We start from the raw sequence: 27,756 nt of genomic DNA on the forward strand, positions 1-27,756 counted from the left end.
GTGCGCCGCCGTAAATTCCCCCACACGCTACGCGCGACCGGCGGCCCGACGACGGTGGCGGCGGCCCAGCGTTCGGGAAGGTTTAGTGGTGGGAATGCGCGAGATCGGACGAATTTTGGTCGCCGCCCAAAAGCGTTCTCTCGCCGGCGCGAGTATACATGACTGAGCCCCTATGGCCCTATTCCATCAACTATTTCTTTAGGAATCAGCGCACGAGGACGACGATGTTTATCGTTTATGACGGTATAATAATATATAGCTATACACTTATACCTCTATATATGTATAATATATATTTATGATATTCACAACAGATAAGCAATACTCGACGGCAATTAATTGGGGAAAAAAATTTAAAAATAGCTGGAAAATTAAATTCAACAATAATGTAATCATGATTCATGACATAATTCAATTACTAAGTATCACGAAAAAACCGTTCATTTTTTTGGTCGGGAATAGGTTTTGGTTATAAAACCGGGATTGAAAATATGAGGTAACCGCTTTGATGTTAACATTTAGATATTTACCTTGATTACCGATAACCAATAACCGCTTCCAGCATTCAAAAACTAAAAGCGGTTACCGGTTTTCGGTTCTCAAATTTACGGTTTTTTACCGGTTTTCGTTACAAACCGGTTACCGGTTTTAAGCCCTGATATATATACTCTATTCCAAATAAGAAACACCCACTTTTACGTAGCAAAACCGGTTTTGCCTGTAGCCGCCGTGATGTTTCTTATTAGGAATGGAGTATAGTAGCTTTATTAAAGCAATATCGAAGTACGGGTATCCTTGAAGTGATATTTTCTCATAAATCCTTGTTAACCAGCTATCTATTTTAATTGGGTCGACATAACCTAAGATTTTGGCATCTCTCTTAAATTCACTACTGCTTGCATTTAAACCTTTAAAATATGATGACATCCGCGAGGCTTTATAGCTTATATATATACCGATTTGATGATATTTATCATTTTACTGCACTTACCCGCAATCATGCCGGCTAATACGAGTGGCGCCATCCAATGAGGAAACAGCATCAGGTATATAGCGTACGCAGCTGATATTAGTACTGCGGCCGGCCCCGGCGGGAACAATAACCGTCGGTCGTCGAATGGCACCTGTTTGTAGAACACAACAAAACAATCCGTATTATGGAATAAAATCACGATTAAAATTTAAAAAATATCAGATAGGTAATTCTTTCCACTCTCAGCCCAATTTATTATAATGATCTATGGCAATTCGGGTCTGAATAATAACCTCGAAACTATTTAAGCTGGATTTTTGGCTCTCCCATTGGATTTGTCCTAAATCCACCATAGGATACACCACGAGTACGCTGAGAGTTCGGGCCAATATCCACAGTTCTTTTGTAAATCGTCGCATTCAATGATCGACCAATTATAATGCAATATACTAATAAAAATATTTTACGAAAACGACTTCCGTTATGTTTTAACTTTAAAGTTTAAATTAAGTGGTTCGCTGAATACCGTAAGTAGCAGGTGAAAAAGGGTAAAATAAAAAAGTTTATCTCAGGAATCGAAATTAGCCATTATGGTTTTCGGAAGACTTTTCATGTACCATATATATATATAATATATAAACTTAATTAAATCGTTAACCTTTTTATAGCAATATTTTTATAGGTGAAACTCTTTTTGACTGTAACACAACAATACCTAGGCCTATTTCAACTTTCAAGTGCGATACGGACTTCGTTGATTATATGCAAAAAATGCAGTTAACACTAAAATACGTAAACGTGTTTAATCATAAGAAATCATTAAAACAAACAAAAATCTTTATTGTAAATTGTTAATATTATTTCGTTATATGAATAGCCTGTTAATAAAAATATGTGGAACAGTACCACTTAATATTAATTTATATTGAAATAAATATAGGCGGTATACCTACGTATAAAAAATATAAAATGTATGATGGTTCTGGTTGGATGTAAAATGCGACTTAAATGGTTAAATGTAGTGGGAATATTTTTATTTTATTATTAATTAATGCATGAAAGCGATTTATCATCACATTTTAAAGATGTCACTGATCGAGAATATGTTTATTATGGATCCACGAAACTAAGTTTAGGGGTTTTTTTTTACAAATTACTCGTAGTTTTTTCGATATTCAACGTACCAGATTTTATGATATAATTATAGGTAGGTATATATATAATATTGACCGCAAACGATATGCCAAATTTACTCTGTGGACCTGTGTTTTTAGACCTTCCCACAGACATGGTCGAGAGGGCTACGACTCCCCAAGAGGCTGAAGAATCATATAAAGGGTTTTATAAGTTAACTAAATGACATCTTGTCCATCAAGGAGGACAAAGGGCGTGCAAGGCAGTTTGATGATAGTTGTATAGCGCCAAATATCGTTGCAAATGTATTTTTTATTATGTATAAATGATAGATCTGGCCACCACAGCGTATATAGTATATTTGTATTTGAATTTTTTTTCTTATTATTATTGTTCAATACACGATGCAACTGGGGCGGAAATAATTCTTTTAGTGGTTCCCCCACCTCAGTTTCGACAACACAAGCAAAAAAAAGGGTATGTATAATAAAATAGTTATAGGTACAGTCAATTTTTGATTAGTTATATTATATAAGGTGCACAAAAATTTGTTTTTAGAAGATTTTATATTCAAACGCGAAAATTATTTTACATAGGTAATACTTTAGCATTTAGTCAATAACTTCGTTCTTTTTTCACCTTAAAATCTGATTATTATTTATCATACAAATTGTAAATCTGTATAGCTTAGATCGTTATAGTTTATATAATAAATTCGTCTAATCCATAATTCCTTCTACAATATACATTATTAACGACGAAACACAGAAATACCTAAGTAAAATTATATTACATGTAAATATATGACAAAGTTTTGTAATTTAGATACTATGTGTATTGTGTATATTATACATATTATATGTAAGTAATAAGTAATTGCAAACAACATAAAAACATTTTAAATAATTAAATAACTGCGCCTATATACGCAGAAAACACACAGAGTAGGGGATTATTATTTGAATAAAATGTTATCTATAAATAACCATCTAGGGTATAACATTTTATTCGAATGCATTTTTTTTACAAATAGGTACCTATTTACTGTTAAACTCAAAACGTGCACATATACATTATACCTACGTCTATGCAGGACAATGGACATGTATTGTATAATTTATATTGTTATAATAGTAGGAATATAATATAATATTAATAACGCTGCAGGTATGCGTGACTTATCCAATAAAACAAGGGTCGGTCACTTTGAAGTCTGATGCATATATACCTATATGGAATACAAATATATATTTGTACATGGAACTGCTATCAGTCAGTCGAAAGTTTTAACAGCGTACATTTGACGTACAAACACACGTAATTTCTTTGAGTTTTGCTAATGGATGGCCATCTGTCAGGGCGTTTCATAGCGAATTTTCCAGCCGTTTAAATTATTAAAAAACCAAGTGTGAGCGATTTATGTATTATTAACTAATAATTATTTAATAACTACTTAATATAATATGCGACCTACATATTTTACAGCCAAGTGAACGAAAATACGGAAACGTGTATAGGACCGCGTCCGTATATTTCATATTAAATTATGGTAAATATAATTTATTAAAAGTATACATAGGTATATCTATGAAACAATACATTACAAATTCAAAGTCGTTTTAAATGTGTTTAGATAGATGCGTCTTGTCTCGCGCGGGATATTAAAACGATGCGCTTGTGGATTAACAATTTTAGGACCAAAACTATACACATTAATATATAAATACTAGACTCTAGTTCAATTATATTATTTTTGTTATCCACGTTGTTATTTGGAACACGTACCTATCTATTTCGTTTAATATATTATATATTTAAGTAACATCAGTTTTTATATCAAACGGCGTACAACAAAAAACAATAGTTTTTTTTTATTTTGTAAAAATTAAGAAGAATTGAAAAAACTGGCGAAGTCAGTCGGTCCTTTGTATAATAGGTTTTGAGTTTAACCTTTTGAGTAGGTCACTACAATGAATACGTTCAATTTTAATTCAACGATAAAACATTGGATACAAAAGTATGAGGGAAATATAAGAGTCGAGTGAATCAGCATCTATTTATAAAGATAACAGTGTTATATTATATTTATATAATTAATTGTATTTTATTAACTCGATAGGTTGAACTATTTTTTTCTAAACTTGACAGTCAATGCCATCGTAGAATGGTGTGAGTAGGTTCATGGTATATGTTGGTATGAATAATTTAAAATGAGAGAAAGAAATTTTTCGCAAAGGTCATTAAGTGATTGGCGAGAATTTTCTGAATATATTGCATGCTTATAGACATGCCCCATTATGTAGGCCATTCCGATTTAAGTTACTCCCCACGAGCATATTCATCATTAATATCGAACTTTATTCCAATGTCATCAGAATAGCACAGATCAAATTCAACACTAAGGTCACCATATTCATGTGAAGTATTATGCAAGGCCCGGCAAGGGATCGGGATCACTTAATCCTCTGCATTGATAAATTCCTCGGCGGTTGTTATTCAACGATGATCCGCGGTTGACGAGGTGAGGCGTTATGTTAGGCTGCGCCGCGAAGGTTTGGACACTGTCTAGCTATACAAGAGACGTATTCAATATTTTTTAATTCATTTACTTTGATAAATATGTCTCATAATTGAAGATTACAACGGAGACACCGATCGAAGAATGTATCAATCATTTGTTTAACTACGACAATCACCGGGTTTCATAAAGTAACAGAAGTCGCTACACCACTTTTGATTTCCCGAATGTTATAATATACAGAGTTCGATGATTTAAGTGTAATAATTTCCTGCAAGTGTGTCGGTCGTTGCGCTCAGCGTGAAGTTCTGCACGCGAAACGGATAATAATAATAATAATCCGCTAAGTGTATACTCCCAAATTCGGAGTTAGGACTATTTTAGACCAAATATATTGTAGGACTATGGCGATCGCTGAAACAGGTGAAAGTATACAGTAATATTTTGCAAAAAATCAGACCGTTAAATATCTACAACTCGTTGGGATATTACAATATACATGACCACGTTTCTACTAATATAAATTGAATTTTATTAGCAATCATCGATATTGGTACTGTAAATGTCATTAAAACTCATTATTATATACAACTTTTACAGCATGACAACGTAACATAATGTTTAAATACAAATCAATCATCACGTATGTAACGATGCATAATTACGACTACACGTTCTGTCACCACCACATTTACTCCCACTTTTATTGTAGTTTATTTTTTTACGAGCCGGGTGCTTGATTTTTTTACAATATTTTTAGTTGTAAAATGACAACGACATGACGTCAATATAGATAAAACACCGATACTGCCGATGGCCGTTATCATGTTCGGCTTACTATCACCGACGGGTGCTTAGAGACGATGTGTATTTTTGATATATTAAATATTATATATCCTGTAATGTTCTTATAACAATGTGAAAATATTTGGTGAGGATCTTTATTATGACATTTTCAAGCAAGGCCGCCCTCAGGGGAGGGGCGGGGAGGGCCTCGCCCCCCGCTCATTTAGATAGTACCTAATTTGTATAGAATTTTATTGCATTTATTTGCATTTTATAAAGCAGTCTTAAAGGGCGATAAGGAGGACTGATAACTGATAAGGTGCCACAAAATTGTAAATTTTTTTTTACGGTGTGATATAAAAAACAGAATTTATGGTAAGTGTATAATATTTTTGCTGCCTCCCCCCACGAGAAAAATGTCTGCGGGCGGCGTTGTTTTCAAGTCATAGGTATTACAAATGGAAACGTTTTATATTTTAACTAGCAACAAAAAAATAATGTAAATTTTAGTGATTTTTTTAAAATTTTGTCAAAAGACTTCAAACGGTTATAAAATAAATTGTGCACAATTAGCATGCATATGTATTTTTAATATTTTTAGACTTCTATAAGAACACAAAATGTGGGATCATGAATAAAAATGTTAAACTTTTTGACCGAGAAAAGTGACTACAGTTATTGCAATCTGGATTGCAAAAAAATAAAAACGCATATTTTGTAAATATTCCATTCTTGTTTGAAAGAAGTAGGCACTGATCATAAAAAGAACAAACAGTATCAAATAGATCAAATTCGGTTCCCTTGACGTTGAAGATTAAATTCAATGTTCTACTCCAAAACGTGATGACACAAAAAAAAACACACATAATTTGACATTGTAGGTACAACCAATACATTTTCCGTTATGTGTGTTTGATAAGGTACATTTCCCCAGCCCCCTAATTTTGAATTTGAATTTTTTTTTTTTTTACTATTCGTTTGTAATCGGTTTGTATTGGTTTGTTACCTAATTTTTTTTGTTTGTAGATTTAGTTTTTTTTTTTACCATTCGTTTGTAGCCGGTTTGTATTGGTTTGTAATCTAATTTTTTAGTTTTTAAATTAAATATGGTTTTTTTACTTAACTGTTTTTTATTCAAGTAATTTTTTTTATTCAAAATAGACTTTATTTTTATCTAATTTGGATTTTTTTATCCGATTTATGATTTTTTTTCAACAAGGATTTTTTATTTAATTTAGATTTTTCAATAAATAATGGTTTTTTTTATTCATATTAGACTTTTTTATCCAATTATACAGATTTTTTATTCAACTTGCCTTTGTTAAATATGATTTTTAGTAAAAACTACAATCTTTATCGAATAAATAAAATAATAATTATTAATTTTTCAGTCAGTTATATTAATAATTTTTATGGTTCAATTTTAGTCATAGTTTTTAAGATTATTTTTCAGGTTTTAAGATTAATCTGTATTCACTATTGAAATTAATTCGAGACAAATTGTAATTTTTATTAGAAAATCTAAATTGGATAAAAAAGTCTAAAATGAATAAAAAAAACTGATTTGAATAAAAAATCATTATTTATTAAAAAATTTAAATAAAATAAAATATCCTTGTTGAAAATAATCCTAAATCAGATAAAAAAAAATCCAAATTAGATAAAAAAAAGTCTATTTTGAATAAAAAACAGTTAAGTAAAAAAACTATATTTAATTAAAAACTTTAAATAGTCTAAAAGCCTAGTTGAATAAAAAATCTAAATTAGATGAACATTTAAAATCTGGGCATTTCCCCAGCCCCCCCACCAAAATTTTGATTTAAAAAAAAACTAAATCTCTACAAACGAAAAAAATTAGATTACCAACCAATACAAAACGGCTACAAACGAATGTTAAAAAAAAATTTTAATTTAAAATTTGGGGGAGGGGGGCTGGGGAAATGTACCTTGTTTGATATGTAAAATAAGACTTGAACACAGAAGAGTCTAGACGACAATATACATTATAATTTGAACATGACTGCACGTAGCACGTTGCACGTATATGTTGAAGGTGAAATAAATATTTTGATATTATTGAGGAGATAATAATATAAACAAATGTGAAGAAAATATAGCAATTATCGTTTTGTAAACATGACTGTTATATATTATATTGTAATATGGAACCATGTTTAGATAGAGGGACGAGTGACAAGTGATAGTGTAAAACAACTGATAGTTTTCCTAATACCATTCAAGTAATCAATAACTAATATAAAAAAGATCACAAACAAATATGTAGTTAAAAATAATATGATATTTAGTTTTTTACAAACAAACTTAAAATTAAGAAATCAATAATTATTATATAAAAACGTTTAATTGGAAGAGTTCTGATTTTGTAGCTCTATAAAGCAATAAAAGAAAAACACTAAAAATATTAAATAAAGCACCAAAAACCTAAAAAAATAACCTTAACTATTTTTAATAAGCTCACAATAATTATATATCAGTCGCGTGTTAATTTTGTTACGATTTAACTTACGAGCATTTGACTATACCAATAACAGGTTATAGTTAATTTAATATTCTAAATTGTAATAAATAAACATAAAAATAAAAAAACTTACGAAAACTAATTTAAAAAAAAATGTGGGTAAGTAGATGTCGCTCTGCTGTACAGTAAATTACAAGTGGGTCACTGTAATGGATGGTGTTAAATTTGAATTCAATGTATAAGAAAAACGATTCTGAGCGAAAACGATCAGTCAGTATGATGATATTAAGGCGACTAAAGTAATTTATATATAAACCAACAAACAAAATTTTATTGATATTTATAGAAAAAAAAACTAAAAAAATGGAAACTTTAAATGTCCTTAAACAGCTCAAAGTAAGTCAAAATATTTGGAAAATGTTATGGTGTATGGAAAATGCTCATATAAACATTCAGTCAAAATTGCATGTACCTACGGTCATTTGTGTTAGAGTTGCACCAAAAACCAAAATCGATTTTCTCGAAAAGAGATTTTGTGTAAAAATTCCCGTTTTTCCTTATTTTTTTTCGTCGCTTTTGAAAACTACTGGGACATTTTTACCTTTGACCCTCCAAAGTACCAACTAGATTCAGTATTCACTTTCCTATCAGAAAAGATACTGTTGAAGAAAATCCAAGCATTTTTACTGTCCTAAAAGGTCCCACAAGCACAAAAATAAAAAAACATACATCACTGTAAAATCAATAAATGGATGGGCCATTACAGCCTTGCGGGTGTTATTTTAATTTAGAAAATAATGTAAAATTATACTTTAGATTTTTCTTCCGCCTTCCCACCTACCTATTTTTTAAAATTAAATATTTTTACCTATGATATCCAAATTGCATTGGACGATTAAAATGTTAATATTTTAAAATAATAAATGTCGCCAGCGATCTGGTAAAATATTTTTATAATTTGGAATTGTTTGGATCATGAAATACCTACTATTTCTTATCCAAGTTACATTGATTACCTTAAACATATAACGAGATAAAATCGATTGAGCCATGTCCTTGGAATATAATGCATTTATGATATATAACAGTATAACATAAATTATTGAACTTTCATATACGTTTATTTGAAATACTTAAAATATTTGAAAATATTAAACACAAACAAAAAACTTACATGTAAAAAAGCACCCAAAATAGCAGTAAAAAAATAATAGCTAAAAAATCAAATTACAATTTTAAGTATTTTATTCTAAGTAGTACCTATAAATTGAATTTGTAGCTAACATAATATTATATTAGTTTGAGATCAACCTACTTCTATTATTATTTATTATAATCACCATGGATACGTTTTTTTGCTCGGTCGTTTTCAACTTTTTATCGATGGTGGTTGTTGGTCGGTTTAATGGTGGTACATTTAATTGTTCAATTTTTCACTAATTGATATGTTTGATTTGAACTTTGATTACAAGGTTCATATCATACAATTCACAAAGTTGTTTCAAGTGGATTACACCTTTTAGAATAATCTGATTAGTTGTTGTGCTATTTAAATTGAAAAACTAAATGGCGATAATAATCCGATTTTAATTAAATATTACTTATTTATAATATAGGTGTTTAATATATTCGAATTACTTGAGCTACACCTCTAAGAACTGATGAGCGTGTCGATTCGAATGTACTTCTGACGTTTTATTTTATCTCATAGACCTTGGTTTGAACTTAAATTTTAAAAACATCAAGAACATGATTATATTTATGGTAAAATTATTTAACTTTTTCACAAAATCGACCATTAAATTTATTTTTATTTTGTGCACACGACCAATTGCTTTTTCCAGCCTTTCAGATTCATGCTGGTACATTATGTAACCATCATCGACTAGAGATCGCTGCCTCTTTCACTTTTTATATATTGTAATAAAAATAAAATAAAACCAATTTGAAAATACTGTATTTAATGTGCCCTATCAATCGTCGGACACTATCAACTGCTAAATCTATTGTCCTCGCTGTTATCAATTAACCAATATCTTTTGACAGTAGGTATACCGCAGTAATATAGTATAATATTATCCCTTGTTAGTACATTAAATACATAGAAAATAATTTGCAAACGCGTTACCATCAACTGTACATTCCGTATACATTCAATTACGTGTGAATCGATGGAATCCTGTCATTAAGAAGAGTATATAATATTATAATGTAGAGTTTTTCAGATGTGCACTAGGTAAATGGTATTTAGGTAATACTGCTCTTATATTTCATAACCTACACATTTTTAACACTATATACTTACAGAACCAATGTATATTGTCCAACAAATGTACCTATTTAATAACATCTAGCAATCTATATAATATAACCTATATAAAAATAAATAAATGCCATTTTTTGTTATCGTATCACCTCAATAAGAAATTGTTTTCTATGCTTTGATTTGGATATTAAATTATATTCAATTAATAACAGTTGTTTGCAAGCGGTAAGTTATAAAAAATATAAAACATAAAACATCCAACCAATTTAAATTTGAGAAACAAAACTCGATTTTGTTCGTGAAAGTATATACCTATTCAAAATCATTTGTTAAACAACACATCTATTTATATATGAATAGAAAAATACAGGATCAAACACAACTAGATAACTAGATACTTATGCAAAGCTCGGTTTGCTATAGAAATAGAAATGAATATAATATTCACTCCGATGAAGATAATTTTGTAAATTCTATTGTATCTACAATATTTATATTATAAAGTAACAATGTAACAATCATTATTTTACACTCTATTTGATGTAATAAAAAACGGTAATGGTTACTAAAAAGTTTTGAAAAACACCAAATAAATTCAGTTGAATCTTTGAAACAAATGATTGAAAGAAGAAAATATAAATTACTGAAAACTAGTTTAATTTTTGTCAAGCTACTGCGTGTAATAGTAACAATGAGTTATACATTAATTAAAATATTAAAATATTAATTAAATTTATAAATTAAGGTTTAAAATTAATTAATTAATTATATTAATTTCATGTTTTAAATGAAAATGTAAAGAATTTGCTACATGTTTATTGTTTGGTAATGTAATATTTAAACGTTTATTGAACCGGATGTATGAACAGTGAGCACGGTTTGCATACAAAATATATTTATGTATATATGTATAATGTTGTCTCAAACTAAACACTAATAAGTCAACTGATAAAAAGACGGTTCGTAATATTGTATTATGATTTATAATATTATTTATTTTATTTTATCATTTCTGCAGACATGAATAAACCAACATTTGCTAAGTAAGATAAATGTTTGGAATACATACACTATTATATAGTACACTAAAAATATATAGAATACTCGAGTGTCTGAAAGATTTTATTTGTGCCAAAGAAATTTTGTAAATCAAAAACACTATTATGTATGATATTATGGTAGGTAGGTTGTAGGTACTTAGTATTTGACAAATCCATCGATTTGTTGACTAAAATATTGTGCAGAATATATTCCTTCGAAAGTATATTAGACAGGTGTGAAGTTCCAGAGATATTTTGACTGGATTTTTTTACACATTGCTTTTGAAAGCTCGAAAAAAACCATAAATTTCAAGACTTTGAAAGTCTGAAGTCTATACGATTGGGTGGTAACTGTCGTCATTTTGAAGGATTCTCGGTACTGACGTAGGACACTAGGATGCCGAGAAATCGATTGAACACGGACCAGACAAGGAAAAATATAGCTTTTTGCTTCTCATTTTGAATAGTTTACACGAGTCGTGTTAGGTCCGAAAGCATCTTTACCCTTATTTGCTGTTTTATTGTGCACAAAAACCCACTAAATTCCGGGACCATCGTATCGATCCAGAAATGAAAAACACGCGTAGAATTGTAATTCATTGTTATAAGTATCTGAATATTAAGAAATGGTAAAAAGTTATTCACTATATGTATATATGAAGATCAGTTTTTCTTTGTTAATGATTATATAATATATATTATATTAATGATTAAATCCTTATATATTTAGTATTAAAAAGCAGGTAAGTGGATGTCACTCTGCTGTACGGTAGGTTACAAGTGGGTCACTGTAATTGATGATATTACATTCGAATTAAAATAATATAATATCATTGTATACGAAAATAGATTCTGAGCGGAGACAGTTTGTCAGTCTAGGATGTTTTATATTATATTTATATTGTTATTACTTATTATTATTACGGTAGGTGGCAAGTTAAATTAATATTATAAAATTACAAAAAAATAATTAAATCTTTATTCTTGGTTATTTAATTTGTAATTTCGTCCAAATTTTAACTTAAAATAACCGTAAAAAAAAAGTATACTTTATGTATATTTTTAAATATTTTGGTTTTTGTTTTTCTCAGCGCTTTTGAGAACTACTGAGAAGTTTAAATTTTGACCTCCCGAATACATAAACAAGATTCACTTTCCCATCGACAAGATACTGAAGTTTAAAATTGAAACCTTTTTATTCTCCCCAAAAGGTTATGACAGACACAAAAATAAAAAAAAACACATTTCATCGCTCTGCTCGGAATCTAAAATTCAAAAAAAAAATAAAATATCTGAAATAAATGATATAGTAGATTAATATGTTTGTAAATTTGTCATGTTGTGCTTTATGTATACCTACAAAATTCAACTATTTTGAGACAAAAGTATGTTAATTTAACATTATCACTAATCAAAGTTTAAATTGTTAAACTAAAGGAATTAGGGCAGAAATATATTGAGCATTGCAGATACAATTACATGCAGCAGTAATTTCGCATGTTTTTCAGTTAATTTGCAAAGTAATTTATTTTATAGTTTTAATAGTCGAATGTTTATACAAGTATATGCCGGGGCAATAAAAATAACAATAATCATAGGTTTCATCAAATAAAATAATGCAAGAAAAATAGTTACGCGTTGATTGATACGTCGAGAAAATAAATATAATGTTAAATACATTTTTTCAGCTACTATTTCCAAATAATTAGTAATTACAAAGTAAATATCAGCCATAATTTATAAAATTTTTTAAGCGGTAGAATTTAATAAATATAAATTAAGTATACCAAATTAGCTTATTAATTTATCTATAACAAAACCGTAACTCAAGAGAAAAGTTTTTGAATTTAAATGAAGGTATCAGATTAAGATATTAGTATTTTACTATTTTGTAAAAAATGCTTTTCAGAAACAATTAAAAAATATATATATATATTTATATTTGAATTATAATGTAATATAATGTAAATAAGTCTAATTTTATTTTCATCATTTATTGAAGTGAGTTTATTTATTTAAGTATTTTAACTGGATAGGATGGAGATACCAGAAGTTTTGAATTTTTACCAAAAAAGAGGAAAATACTAAATCAAATTTAAGAATTGATAGGTATTTTGTATTTTTTTGAAAATAAATTAAGTAATTCAATTTTTAATACGCAGAACAAATTTAACAATTTAAGTATTTGAAATATTGGTAAATTTGTTAAAGTTGCAACTATATTAATAAAAGAACACTAATAAAACGTTTGAAATAGTTTAAAATGATTATATTTTATGAATGGCAAGTATGTTTAGTGTTTACTGATTAACATTGTCATTCGTTACTTAAATCCTAATACAGAAATACGTAATAGACTATAATAAATGTAAATGTATTTAGCCTTAGATGACGTAACGCAATACTACAATCGATAGACTGTAATCAAATATACTATAATATATTATATAATATGTACACATTATTAATTTTAACGGTAACACACTAACATTTAAATAAAGCCCACCTCGTTCGGATATTAATATTTTTTATTTTTGTGAAGTTTTGGAATATTGCGTTTATTATAATATATTAGGTATGTATTCATAGTATAAAAGAATAAAACCTCACAGACCCGTTTGTTAAGACACCTACACTTTTCATGCCATATGTCGATTTGTGTATCTATTGCAACGCTTTTATTAAAATAATAGATACTTATTGTTTTTTATCATACATTTGTAAAATTTACGAGATATGGAGTAAACAACGGAAAGATGCACCAACGTATGATATGACTAATTATTTAAATTGCTAATGATTATATTTTGAGTTTTGAGGTAATCAATTGGTATAAAAAAAAAGAAAACGTAATATTATAATCTCAATTTAGATTTGTATTCATTGTTTATTTGTATATTGAAATACCTAATATTCTAAAAATATAAAATAACATAATTAATTATCAAACAAATAACTAATAAGAGTTATAGACACTTTACATTTTTGATACCTGTGCAGTGTTTATCCTTCTTCATAATATCGAGTATAATTATTATACGGTTTCTTTTAAGAATATTGTGTAACCACTAACCAGTTTGAAACAATAGGTGAAATCAGTAATTTAGTCGTAAAAAATAAATTACCATATATTTATCAATTAAATTCTTAAATATATACATAAATAAATGGTAATTAAACGGTAATAATTAAACGAAACTGTTTTTCAGCTTAATAATAAACATATTTAAAAATAATATTCATAGTAATAACTATGATTAATTAGTTATGTTAATTATAGTTTGGTACAAATACGGTTTTTGTTTTTTATTACTTATAATGTCATAACTTATAAGTTATATAACTATATAAGCCATGTTAACCATATAACATTATACAAGGATTTATTCATAGTTATGGGCTGATGCTAAAATAGAATTTTAAAATAAATATATACATATATATTATATAAACACATAATATGGGTAGGCATTATGTGTTATAAAAAAATTAATTAAGTTTTAAAGAACAGGATTCCTATACACATTTAACAGTCAAATCAGAATAAAAATCATTTTACTATTCTATTTTTTCTTTAATCATATTTTTTGTATTAAAATAACAGATTGATATTACTACAGGTACCTATTTATTATTTTCGTTTTATTTGTATTGTATTTATTTCTTTAATTTTATCTTGCAGAATTACGGTATTTACGATATTCGTAGTACTTTGGACTTTAAGAACAAGAAATTAATTTTACGAAATTTTACATCATGAAAGTAAAAATTAACTAACGTCATAGAACATAGGTACACACACACATCCACACACCACACGCTCATATACAATAAATCTATGTGCCCACTAGTTCTAATATTATTCATTACGACATTAAGATTATTTAAGAATAGCATTATAAATTGACTAATATTAATGTTCCAATGTCGAATGTATTATTTTATGGTAAATGTATGAGAAATAAAAATGTAGTAAACGAAAATGTTCTTAATTTTTTAAACTTTAAAGTATATATAATTATTATTATCACTAAATCCTTAAAGTACGGTATATATTATAATATTAATACCTAGTTATTTAAAAAAATATATAAACCTGAATACAATTAAGTTTTAGAGTGTAGAATTGTGAAGTTAAAACTCCAATTAAAATTACTGCAAATATATATAAGCAATATAATATAGCTGTATAGCACAACATTACCTAATATATAAATCGATAAAAATTATTTGCCTAATCGATTTTCATAGTTTTAAATGACATATCTAACTAGAAATATTCGTTGATACAAAAACAATTCCGATCATAAAAAGTTATTCGGAGTAAAATATTATAATTAATGTAATATTTTAAGAAATTGTTATACAGGATATCAAAGCAATATTTATGTACATTATTATTTATTATTATATAAAATGTATAACATTTTAAATAATTAAAACTATCTACTACGACAAACCCGAGGGCGTTAAACCGACATTTTTAAACTGATGTTAATTCGTTCTACTTTAAAATCATTAACGGTAACCAATCGGATGATTTAACAACGGATATAAATATGCAATGTAAATGTTTTTAATGTTATAACTTATAAGACATAGATAATTTTATTGTTTTAACATTATCAAGCATAAAATAACAAGTCAATAGACCAAAAAATCGTTTCATTGAAAATGAAAATCAATTACTTTTTACCAAAAAATTTTTATTATCCATATTTTTTACAAATTAGAATACAAGTGTAATTTTAAATTTTAATTAAAACATTTTACGTTTAACTAAAATTTTAAAACAATTAATCTAAAACGTCTATGTAAAATATATTGTTCAAAATCAGTTTTGTGTACCTTATTCTTGTACTAATATCATTTTTAATCTTTAGTAGGTACGTAAAATTAGATTACCTGTTTGAATCGCCAATAATGAATAATTATACATTACGACAATGACCTTGTCTAATCTTTTAGAAGCCTGTCATTAATATATTTTGAAAATAAATTAATTTGTGTACCTGCCTATGAAATTAAATTTCTTAACTAGATAACAAACGTAATACTATCTAACATTTTCTATTACATAATAATACCATTTTTTTACGTAGGTAGATTAATAGATAAATAATGTATAAATGTATAAAATGTTTTAAAGATTTTTGTTAATAATTGTAAATATTCTAATGGAGATGAAATTCCAAAGATATTGGTGTCAAATATATAATATTTTTAATTTTTAGATGTTTAGGCAATACGAGTAGGTTATACATTTACAACTTATTTAGGGTGACAGTGGACTCTTATTCATAAAGCACAAATAATCCATTGGATATCGGATAGATCCAACTAGGTTCGTCAATAAACAAAAATTAACTTTATTTTAACGAAGTAAAATTTAAAGCATACTACGATAATAAATAATATATTACATTAGTAATAAATAATACATTATCAGTAATCATATCTTGTTGAAATTACAAATAATAATAATATTATTATTCAATATTTTAAATTTAGATTAATGATTCATTATAATGTTTTGTAAGAGATTAAATTTTAAAATTATGTAGGTTATATTTTAATTATATATAAATCTTGAAAATCAGAAGTCACCTTTTCAAATTAATGATTATTTTTAAACAAGATTATATTTATTTAATTACTTGCAGTAATAACTAATGAGCTCCACTCAAAAATATTTCTTCTGAGAGTCGATTCACCATAGCATAATTTGCAAATAATAAACTAATGACAATGCACGTATGAATTTAAAACCACCCTATATTACCAACATTACTTCTAATAACCTAATATAATACATTTAATAGCTATAGATTTATCATGCTATACCAAAATTAAGATTTTTTAAATATCATTTTTTTTTATATACTTTATAATATAAAAAATGTTAAATGACTGAATTTCATTCAGATGATTAGGTACTTAAAGTAATTTATTCCACGAAAGACTATCACTTTAATTTGGGTACACATAATATACACAGTAATTACGTTAAGTATGCTCACAGTTAACCACGGTGAAATAAGAGCTTATTTATTTGCTAAATAAATTTCCTCGAAAAATGTAACTATACTATAATTATAATAATATTCTGACTTTTTTTAAATAATATGCATTTAAGCACACTGCCCAATGACTGAGAGAATATAACACATATCTATATACCTTGTGATGTAGTCCATGAATGCCAAAATGCAATGTTATAAGTAACGGTGAGTTGTCTGGAGGCTGCAGATGAAACAGCCAGCGATGAATGGTGTACTCAATGAGAGGCCACAAAAGTAAGCCCAAGATTGTTGAACTTATGACCAATGTTACTATCGAAAAATTATCTAAGGAAAAACAAAAAATTGATTATTACTTATTGTGAATGCATCTGCTAAGCGATTAAAATTTAAAATAGGTAGCAAGGCATTAGTAAAATGTTAAAATTACGATAAAAATATAAGTTATATAATGATGAGGGGTAGTTATTGAAAAACAGTTTAAATGCACATAAAATGTTGGTACCAAAAAGTGATAAATTTACATAATAATTAATATTTTTAAATTTTAACTAGTAATTCGTGATTCCACACAAGTGTTATGCGATAACAGCAGCTTTTTACAACACATGATTCCACGCGCTAAATGTTTATGCAGCGGGTGCAACAAAATCTAGTTTAATATCCATATTATGCTCAATTAAAATTTTAGATTCTGAGTGGAACGATGAATGTATTGATTTTACAATGATGTGTGTTTTTTTTTTTATTTTTTTTTTTATTTTTGTGTCTGTCATCACGTTTTAGGACAGTAAAAGTGCTTGGATTTTCTTCAACAGTACCTTTTCTGATAGGAAAGTGAATCTAGTTGGTACTTTGGGGGGTCAAAAGTAAAATTTTTCCAATAGTTTTCAAACGCGCCGTGAAAAACAAAAGAAAAATTAAGGAAAAACGGGAATTTTTACGCAAAATCTGTTTTCGAGAAAATCGATTTTGGTTGTTGGTGTAACTTTATAACAAATAACTGTAGATATATGAAATTTTGACTGAATGTTTATCTTAGCATTTTCTATACACCATAACATTTTCAAAATATTTTGATTTATTTTGAGCTCTTTACGGACATTTTCATTTTCCATTTTTTTTTTAGTTTTTTTTCTAAAAATATCAATACAATTTTATTTGTTGGATAAAAAAGCTTGAAAATTTAAAAGAAGGCTCCTAGTATATTGTTTCAAAGGCAGATGAAAAATATTAAAAATCGTTAGTCACAGTTTTTTTTTATAAACATTTAAAGTTCAAAAAATGACAAAATATGGAAAAATCACGAAAATTTGCAAATTATTTCGAGTTAGAAATTCATAAAAATTTTTCTTTTTAAATCTAAGATATGAAAATGTAATACAAGATTCCTTATAAGATTATCTACCTTTATCAAACAAAAAATACCTATAATAAAGTCAAATTAAATTTTTATGATCGTTTGAAACGACAATTTTGAAAATATTTTGGCTCTTTTTGAGCTGTTTACGGACATTTTCAGTTTTAAATTTTTTTAGTTTTTTTTTCTATAAATATCAATAAAGTTTTATCTGTTGGGCCAAAAAGTGTATAAATTTAATACAAAGCTCCTGATATATTGTTACAATATCAGTTGAAAAATATTAAAAATACATAGGCACAATTTTTTTTTATAAACATTTAAAGATCTTTATTTTGACAAAATTTATCAAATTTTAATTTGAAAAATTATTTTGTACTTAAAAATTTATAAAATGTTCAATTTTTGTATCTAAGAATTAAAAATTTAAAACAAGATTCCACGTAAGTAATTAATTCTGTTACCAAAAAATCTAAAATATACATTTAAACAGTTTATTTTTATAGTCATTTTAAGTACAAATTTGGACGAAATTACATATTAAAAACCTAGGATAACTCTTTTAGTTATTTTGTTGTGATTGTATAATATTATTCGTGGGTACTTGAAACTTCTAAAGTATACTATTATATATCTATGATTTTACCACGGTTTTTTGTTGATGTATAACGCGTTATAACTTATAAGTACCTAATAGATATTATGATATGATTAATTTGGAATTTATTATAGGTACCTATTATAGGTCAATTTTTTTTTAATACCATAGATAAGTATATATATGTCTAATACATAGACTGATATACCGTCTCCGCTCAGAATCGTTTTTCTTATACAGTGATATTATATCATTGAATTCAAATTTAATACCATCCATTATACAGTGACCCACTTCTAACCTACTGTACAGCAGAGCGACATCCACTTACCCACCTTTTTTTTTATTACCATATAGATAAGTATACCTATAATATATAATATTATTATGTCTAATAACTAGACTGACAACCCGTCTCCGCTCAGAATCGTTTTTCTTATACAGTGATATTATATCATTGAATTCAAATTTAATACTATCCATTATACAGTGACCCACTTGTAACCTACTGTACAGCAGAGCGACATCCACTTACCCACCTTTTTTTTTATTAAATTTGTATATTGTGTTTTAAGGAAATTAATCTGTGTGTCAATCGATATATTATGATATACTATGATATATATTTGCTCTTTTTACATCTAAATTTGCACCAAAAAATTGGAAAAAAATTTATTTTCAAAATAAAGAACTCAATAAAATTTCAAAAAAATATTATTTTTAATTTTTTCTTTAAATAATCATGTTTTTTAAATTAAGTATTGTGTAATATGTTCAAGTTTAAATAAAATTCACCGTAGGCAACAGGTAGGTAAGTAATATCTATGGTCTATATTTTTAATCATATTCAAAGTAAAGGCGCGTCCAGACCAAGCAGCTTTTGTCGTGTTGCGCGGCAAATACGTGTCCACGTGATATTGTAGCATTTGTTTTTCGATTATTACAAGTAAAAAATTTTTTTTTAAATTTACAAAAAATAACTTTTGATGCAACGCGACTTGGCCGAAATATGTCCACACAGACGTGGAACAAACCACAAGGATTTCTTTTGATGTTTGACCGCCAACTAGGCCTATCAAAAACATTGCCTCACAGTATCCAAAAAATGTTTAAAAAAACGAGTTTGTGACGTCACACCCATGTCGTCACCATGCCCGTGGCAAATTTGACCCCTCTTGTTACACCTTACAAAGCATACTAATAATTTAAAAAAAAGGTAGACAAACGTGTACCTATTTATCTAAAACTAAAATAGATACGACGACGCATGACGAAATAACAAGGTATGATCACAACGAACTAAATTTCGTTCAGTTTACGCAGAATAGGGTGGGGGTCTTCCTCGTCATTTGATTGGCTTATATTTAACGTGCCTTATATGAGTTTTTGATTGCATAATGCTTTGTTAAATTAATGATAAAAATATAAAATAGTATAATTATTTTTTATTATAATAAATCATGATTAAATAAGTTATAATACTAATTACTTATACATACCTATATTTTTAAAACTTTTCATCGATTATAATTTATAATTTACCAGCATAATATCAAGGACCAATGAAATGCCGAGGATGACTCCCACTCCTATTTCTGATAATAGAGATTTAATGCGTATCACAAAGTTGTGATCATACCTTGTTATTTCGTCATGCGACGACAGAGATATCAAGGGAAAACAATAATTTGCAAACATAATCGGTAATAAGTAATAATATATTATAATAGCATATTTTAGATTATAAGAAACGTTGACATTCAGCATTTTTAGATTTTTAGATTTATTAATTTTATTATTTATTGATTAGTCTAACTTATTATTATTTCTAATTATAGTAAATTATAGTAATTAGGTAATATGTGAATAAGTGAATAAGTGATAAGTAATTACTAATACGAATCAATAATACAATATGGTAATGTATAAAATTAAGTAAAGTACCTATTACTTTGAAATCATGACTTTTAATCAAAACTGAACAATACATTATGTTCAGAGAGTGTAAGTTATTTACTTTAAAATTTTATTTCAATTATCTTAAAAATTACCTATAACAAAAACAAAAAAAAATTCAGAACATTTAATTTAAAAAAAGTATTTAGGTATATCAGCAGTGGATTTCAATGAAAGAAAAGCTTTTTTTTTTAACCCGATAATTTTTTTAATTACGTGCAGATTATAAGGTAGACAATAGGTTTGGATTGTTATCAATTGTAAATAAGTATACCTACCACATGATATTATTAGCTTATCAAGATATAGGCATATAGCTATATATACAAAATTAAGATAATTGAATATAATAAAATAATTAACAACATAAATAAAATAATATTAAAACAACGTAATAAATCAATTTATGTACCCGTAAAATGACACGAATGAGTGATGTTAATAATGATACGAATTATTAATTTGAAGCTACTTAAAAGAATATTCTATGGTAAACTATATTCTTTATAAGTATCTTAGTTTTCGAGATTTCGTTAAAAGTAGATTTAACAGAATTTCTTTATATAATAATTACACAATATTGAAGATTTAAAGGAGTCAAAATAATTTAATATCTACAGAAACTTTTTATTGGTACTAGCCACTAAAACTAAGTAGCACACTACTAAATATTAAAAAAAAAATGTTTTAAAATATCAACACTATTAGTATTAGTAATATAGTTCATCAAAATAGGTTGGTTAGTTAATTATATAATTATGCTAGCTGATCCCGTGAACTTCGTTTCTCGTTAAATGTACCAATTCTATATAACTCAAACTTTGTTCAATTCGTTGTTTAATATTCGGTGTATGGTGTTTAAAATTTATCTTAACTTTTCTGTCGCCTGGATTAAAAATTCTGATTCGCAGCAGTATATTATCAGGTAGGCAATCTACCTGCGGTAGATCGCGGACCCCGTGCTGTTTGTACGTAACTTTATAATTTAACTCTAAAGTATCAAAGTTATACCAAGTATGTCACCGAACTCCTCCTAAACGACTGGACTAATTGTGAATGCCGAGGAGTCTGTCGACCAATATTTCCTCCTCTTGCACGAAGACGTGGCATTGTTTTATGTACGTAACTTACATGTGAGTATAATGCGCTCAAAATTTACGTAATTGCGATACATATAATATCAAAACAGAGTGAACTAATCACGGCAAAATAATAATTATTATGAGAGTTTTAAAACCCATGGCAACCATTTATAAAAAAAAATTTCCACCGGGAATCTTTAAATCTCCGTTTGAGCACATCCCCTGGTTGGAACTTGATTTGTGAATCTAAACAATCCGGGGCATCCCCCAAACGAATACAAAAAAAGTCATTCAAATCGGTCCAACTGTTTAGGAGTTCAATCACAACACACGTACAGTAAAATTATATATATCTTGATTAATACATTATTCAGTGTAAGTCTACGAATTTAATTAAATTGGTAAAATTGTGTTAAACACAAGTTTGACTTGTAATCAAAATAGATTTTTTTTTGTAAAAAATAATAACTTTTAACTTCTTATGAAAATATTTATCTCCGTAAGCTAAAGTAGAATTATTGTAAGTGGTTTGTAATCGCCTAGCCCGATAGTGTGAACATTTTACCGCCCTGCTATATGACTTTTCATAACACCCGCCACCCATAATAACAATGATTGCAGAGAGGTGATTATAAATTTGTTTTTATTATTAAATACTCCTAAAAATTATATATAAGAAATAAAATACATCAAACGTTCTATACTTGGAGTCTAAAAAATTGTAGGTATTTACTTATTTAGGTACCAACTAATAATAATAAATCATTATAATATGTACAAACAAAATAAATATCTTATAAAATTGTATCAAATTATTAAACTTTATTATTTAGTTTTTATCGCCATATAAATTCAACCATGCAAGATTCTAAGAAAATCTGTTTTTCAGTGTAAGTTGTTTCCCCATTTGGCTCAACCCCACAATTTGTGTGCCAGGGCCAGAGTCAGAGTCCGCGAAATTGTATCAATGATTTACTTGATTGTATTGAAATCTTTATGCATGTCAGCATGTGCTATGTTGTTATGTATTAAAAGTTAATCAAAATAATTAAAATAACAATCATTCATGAATACAAATTGGCTTGAAATAGTGACCAAACAGTGATAGTGCCTAAATTAGGGTTAATTAACAAGTACGATTTAAATTCAGTATATATACTAACATACTATGACTATTGTTTTATTATGATTAAGACTACGAATTACGATAACAAAATATTGTTATTAAAAACTAAAAAAATGTCAACAAGTGTTTATCGTTTCTATGTGTATAACTTTATTATATTTAAGTTTACAAATAGACAAATAGTAACGAAATTTATACAATTTTGTAAAAAATATTTGTTTTTAATATTGTTTATATCTTATATACATCAAACATACAGTTCGATAATCGAATTAAATTAAATATCGCTAATTGACAGTTACATTTTAGGGGGGAAGTTAAAAAAAAATAGTGAAACCTCCCCTAACGAACATCTTTAAATAGCAGACAAAATTTCAGTGACCGAGAATATCCGGTGTATTTAGAAGTTTCAATGTATTTTGATATAAAAATTCCAATAATCTTGTAGTATTCTCCATCTATAAAAATATAGGTAAACTCAGAACTTCATTTGATTCGCTCATCTCAAAAAATAATCCATCCAGATTTAAAGATGCCAAAAAAGTAAATAGAATATTCCATTTCAAACAATAATGGAAATACAAAAATAAAATATTAAACGTTTGAAACGTACCTATTTTCCCAAATTGTCAATCTATAACGTACTACGTACGTCTCGTGTAAAAATTGCAATATTAATAACGTATAAAGAAGAGGGTTAAAAGTCGATTAAAACGTACAAGAAAATGGAAATTGCCCAACGTTTTACAAATACGAATAAAATATATTATAAGATAAAGAAAATCCGCAGCGTTTAAATAATGGGTACAAAAGAAAAGGAAAAAAGATAAACTATGTATATGGATATGGATTATTTTATAGGTTGATACGGGGTGTAGATATCTGACATTAACGGTAATAGTAAATGTAATTTATTTTTTACGAGAACCACATTTTCCGAGTCATTAAATGTATATTGTGTATACTGCAGTATATAAAGCGGTGGGTGGGTGGTCGGGCAGCGGTGAAGGAAAGTGGGAAAAAAATCAAATTTAACGCGACCCGGAGAAATTGTCGATTTATCAATCGCGAATGATAATAAAAAAAAAAAACTACCAACAACCGAAAAACCGAAAACGACCCGATAATAACCGCGACAATAAATAACAGCACTCTGGTGGCGCGCACGTATATTATAATCGATGCCGTATGTGGATCGGCCGCGGAGAGGGTAGTTCGAAGCAATGAAGCAGCAATAACACAAGACGATAAACCACGATTCATCTCGGCGACGGCTATCACTCGACAGTATAGTACGATTATTATCTAACATTATACGCGCGCGCGGAGCGTATTTGTATATTATATATTGTGTGCTCGTGTGCGCGCGCGAAAATTCAACAGGGAGTCGTCAACCGCATCAGTATATCATATTATTATAATAATATATAGCGACGACGACGACGAATGGCGGCGGCGGCGGCGCGATGACAGGACACCAACGCCGTGCTACAGGGGCGAAGGGACAAGGGTAGCGCGCGCGCAGCACACGGCGGCAGGTCGGACATTATTCATATATTATATACAATAATAAAGGTCTGTGGAACGTCATGCGGTGTACGCGGCACTGCACGACCACGATACACGCGTACCATGTATATAAATATAATAATATTATAATGACGGCGGCGTCTGCTCGGTGTGTACACATCACGACTAACGGCCGCCGGGAGATCGATACGGCCACTCGCCGCCGCCAGTTACGCGGGACAGCGTGCTTTTGCGCGAACGTGTGCGTGTGGTGCTAAGGGGCGCGCGCGGCCGCCACCACCGCAGGGATTGCGCGCGCGACCGGCGACTTGGCGTCTGCCACGAGCCGCCAGACCGGCGACAGGCGCCGCGTCGAGACGCCGCCACCGCCTCCCTCCACTGCCCGTTCTCTACACCGATAACCGGAGCGCAATAAACTCTGTCGCTGCTGTTGCCGCCGCCGCCAGCAAAGCAAAATTATTACATTATAATATTATTATACACGTAACGCGGCAGAGACAGGGAAGAATACGCGGTGCATGCGATGGGGGGTGACGAAATATTATTATTATTACACACGCGCCGAGCTCAGGTGGGCGGCGGCTGGCTCGTTCGCATGTTCGTCGCATATCGACGTAGATGCGACGCGGTTAGAGGTGCGCGCACGATTACGATTATTATTATGCCTAGGTCGGATAAGGTCCGCCGCCACCAGGAATGGAAAACTCGAGATAAAAGTCGCCCGCCGGACCAATCTCGCGTGCCGCCGGCAGAGGAGCCGCGCGGCCAAACCTGTTGAGCGGATCCGAGAACGCGTATTCTCGTCCGCCGCCGCTTCTCATTCGACAAGTGCTCAGCGCAGTTAACGAGCGAGGTCAGTGTTGTGTGATAATATAATATTATTATTTATTATCGTTGCCAAACACTCGTTATGTGCGTATTCATTATAATAATATTATATAGTACGCCGACCAACACCACTGCCACGCGGAGCACACGTTATTCTATGCCAAATTATATAATAATATGTTTGTTGCCTCGAAATCGTGGTATTATTTGTTTTCACCCCCATCGGTCAGTTATACAGATATACCACTCCATCCATCCGTGTTATATTATACACCACACCTGTAATGTTAACAAATGTGGCACCGGAATATTGAGTTAAAAACATAATATTAGAACCATCAAAAACGATCGGTATGACGGCACCTATGTAATATAACAAAATTGTTATATAATACCAGACGTCTGATACAGTGGTACTCAACACTTAACCTAACCGTTTACAGTGATGGTATAATGTGAAAACCATGATAAAATGAGCAACATTAATCGTAAAAATCCGGTTTTGGTACGCGTCCGCGCAGCATCATGACACGCACCTATGCCTACCTATATTATGAGTACATTATATATTTTTACTAAAAAATGCGCATGTACGCCATGTATGAGCTAACCGAAATATCTAACAGCCAAAAAGTTAGGATCACAACTATGTAGTTTATGTCATGGTGTAAACAATCATATTGTTATTTCGCGGTAAAATAAAACCGTGCAGTTATTAAGTAATAATATTATGTGCGTTCGGACATGCCGTTCGTCATTATAAGTGCAAGTACAATAATGGTATTTTATTTTATCAGATTCGTACTTTTCTAAATACAATTATGGCTGTACCATTTAATGTATTTCACAATATTTTAAGGTCATAATACCATTATTAGGAGTTTCCTGTCCTCAAAATGTAATGCTATTAAATAATAATATGTAGTAGATTAACATGCATGTTTTAAATTCTGAGCGGGACGAGAATGTATTGAATTTAAAATGATTTGTTTTTTATTTTTGTGTTTTTTCTAATAGAAAAAAATGCTCTGACTATCAACTTTAATGGTGGTTTATGTTAAAAAATTGGATCTAGTTGATACTTTTTGGAGGTCAAAATTAAAATTACCCAGTATTTTTTTTTAATAATCAGGAAAAGCAAAAAATGATGAATATTTGTTAAGTTGTAGTATTATTATTAAAATAACTGTTTGGTAACCTTAATTCTAAAATGTATTTTAGTTTTTTTCTATAGAATCTGTAGACTAACATGTGATTTTAATAAAAAATGTTTGTCGATCAAAAAGATTACAAATATAATACAAGACTCCAAGTTATAAGTTGTTAATACTTAGTAATTTGTATTGTATTTTATATGTTAATTTTGAAAATAAATCGTATAATAATGAATGTGTTGTTAGCTATATCATATTCATTATAACTACATTGTACATGTAACGTGTATTTATTTTGTATTTAAATATACGTAGGTACATTTACTAAAAACAAATGTTAATCATCATAAAAAACGTGTGTATTCCCATTTCCCAACTAAAAGCATTTAATTGTAAGGTTCTTTTGAGTTTGAATTTGTTTATTGACCATATAAATATTATTAAAAATGATAATATTAAATTACTATATTTATAATACGTGCATAAGAATGAATGCCGTTTGTAGCTAAAATAACTAAGTAATATAGAGCTAGTAGAAAAAAATCAAATGCTTACATATTATCCAAAATAATAAGTGTTTTTTAGTTATATTGATATTTATACCAGCTAATTATCAAATGCCTAACTTAAGTTTTAAATTATTGTGGTTTTTACATTGACTATTTTAGAGTAAACAAAGATCTTTTCAGAATCTGATTTAGGATAATTGCCTGTAAATTAGTACAGTAGTTTATCCGTCTTTAGAAAAACAATTTTTAAGAATACAATTGTAATTCTCATTCCTTAAATTATTGTTAAAATTTTATTTATTAATCAAGGATTGACTGATTAAATTATTATAAGTGATAATATTATATTATACACACAATTACAGTCCTTGTAGATCAACAAAATATCTATTTAAAA

At 28.7% G+C, this 27,756-nt stretch overlaps 1 protein-coding gene across 1 annotated transcript in view; it reads right to left on the reverse strand.

Moving 5' to 3' along the window:
• The window catches only part of LOC100164095 (fatty acid 2-hydroxylase), a 53,591-nt gene that overhangs the window by 6,324 nt on the left and 19,511 nt on the right, over positions 1 to 27,756 (reverse strand). The window contains exons 3-4 of the mRNA XM_001948122.5: positions 17,377 to 17,543; positions 992 to 1,124 (exon numbers count right to left, since the gene is read on the reverse strand). Of these exons, the coding sequence (XP_001948157.1) occupies positions 992 to 1,124; positions 17,377 to 17,543 (300 nt within the window). The remainder of the gene's footprint in view (positions 1 to 991; positions 1,125 to 17,376; positions 17,544 to 27,756) is intronic.

This window comes from Acyrthosiphon pisum, chromosome A1 (genome assembly GCF_005508785.2).
Source record: "Acyrthosiphon pisum isolate AL4f chromosome A1, pea_aphid_22Mar2018_4r6ur, whole genome shotgun sequence".
Taxonomy (NCBI): Eukaryota; Metazoa; Arthropoda; class Insecta; order Hemiptera; family Aphididae; genus Acyrthosiphon; species Acyrthosiphon pisum.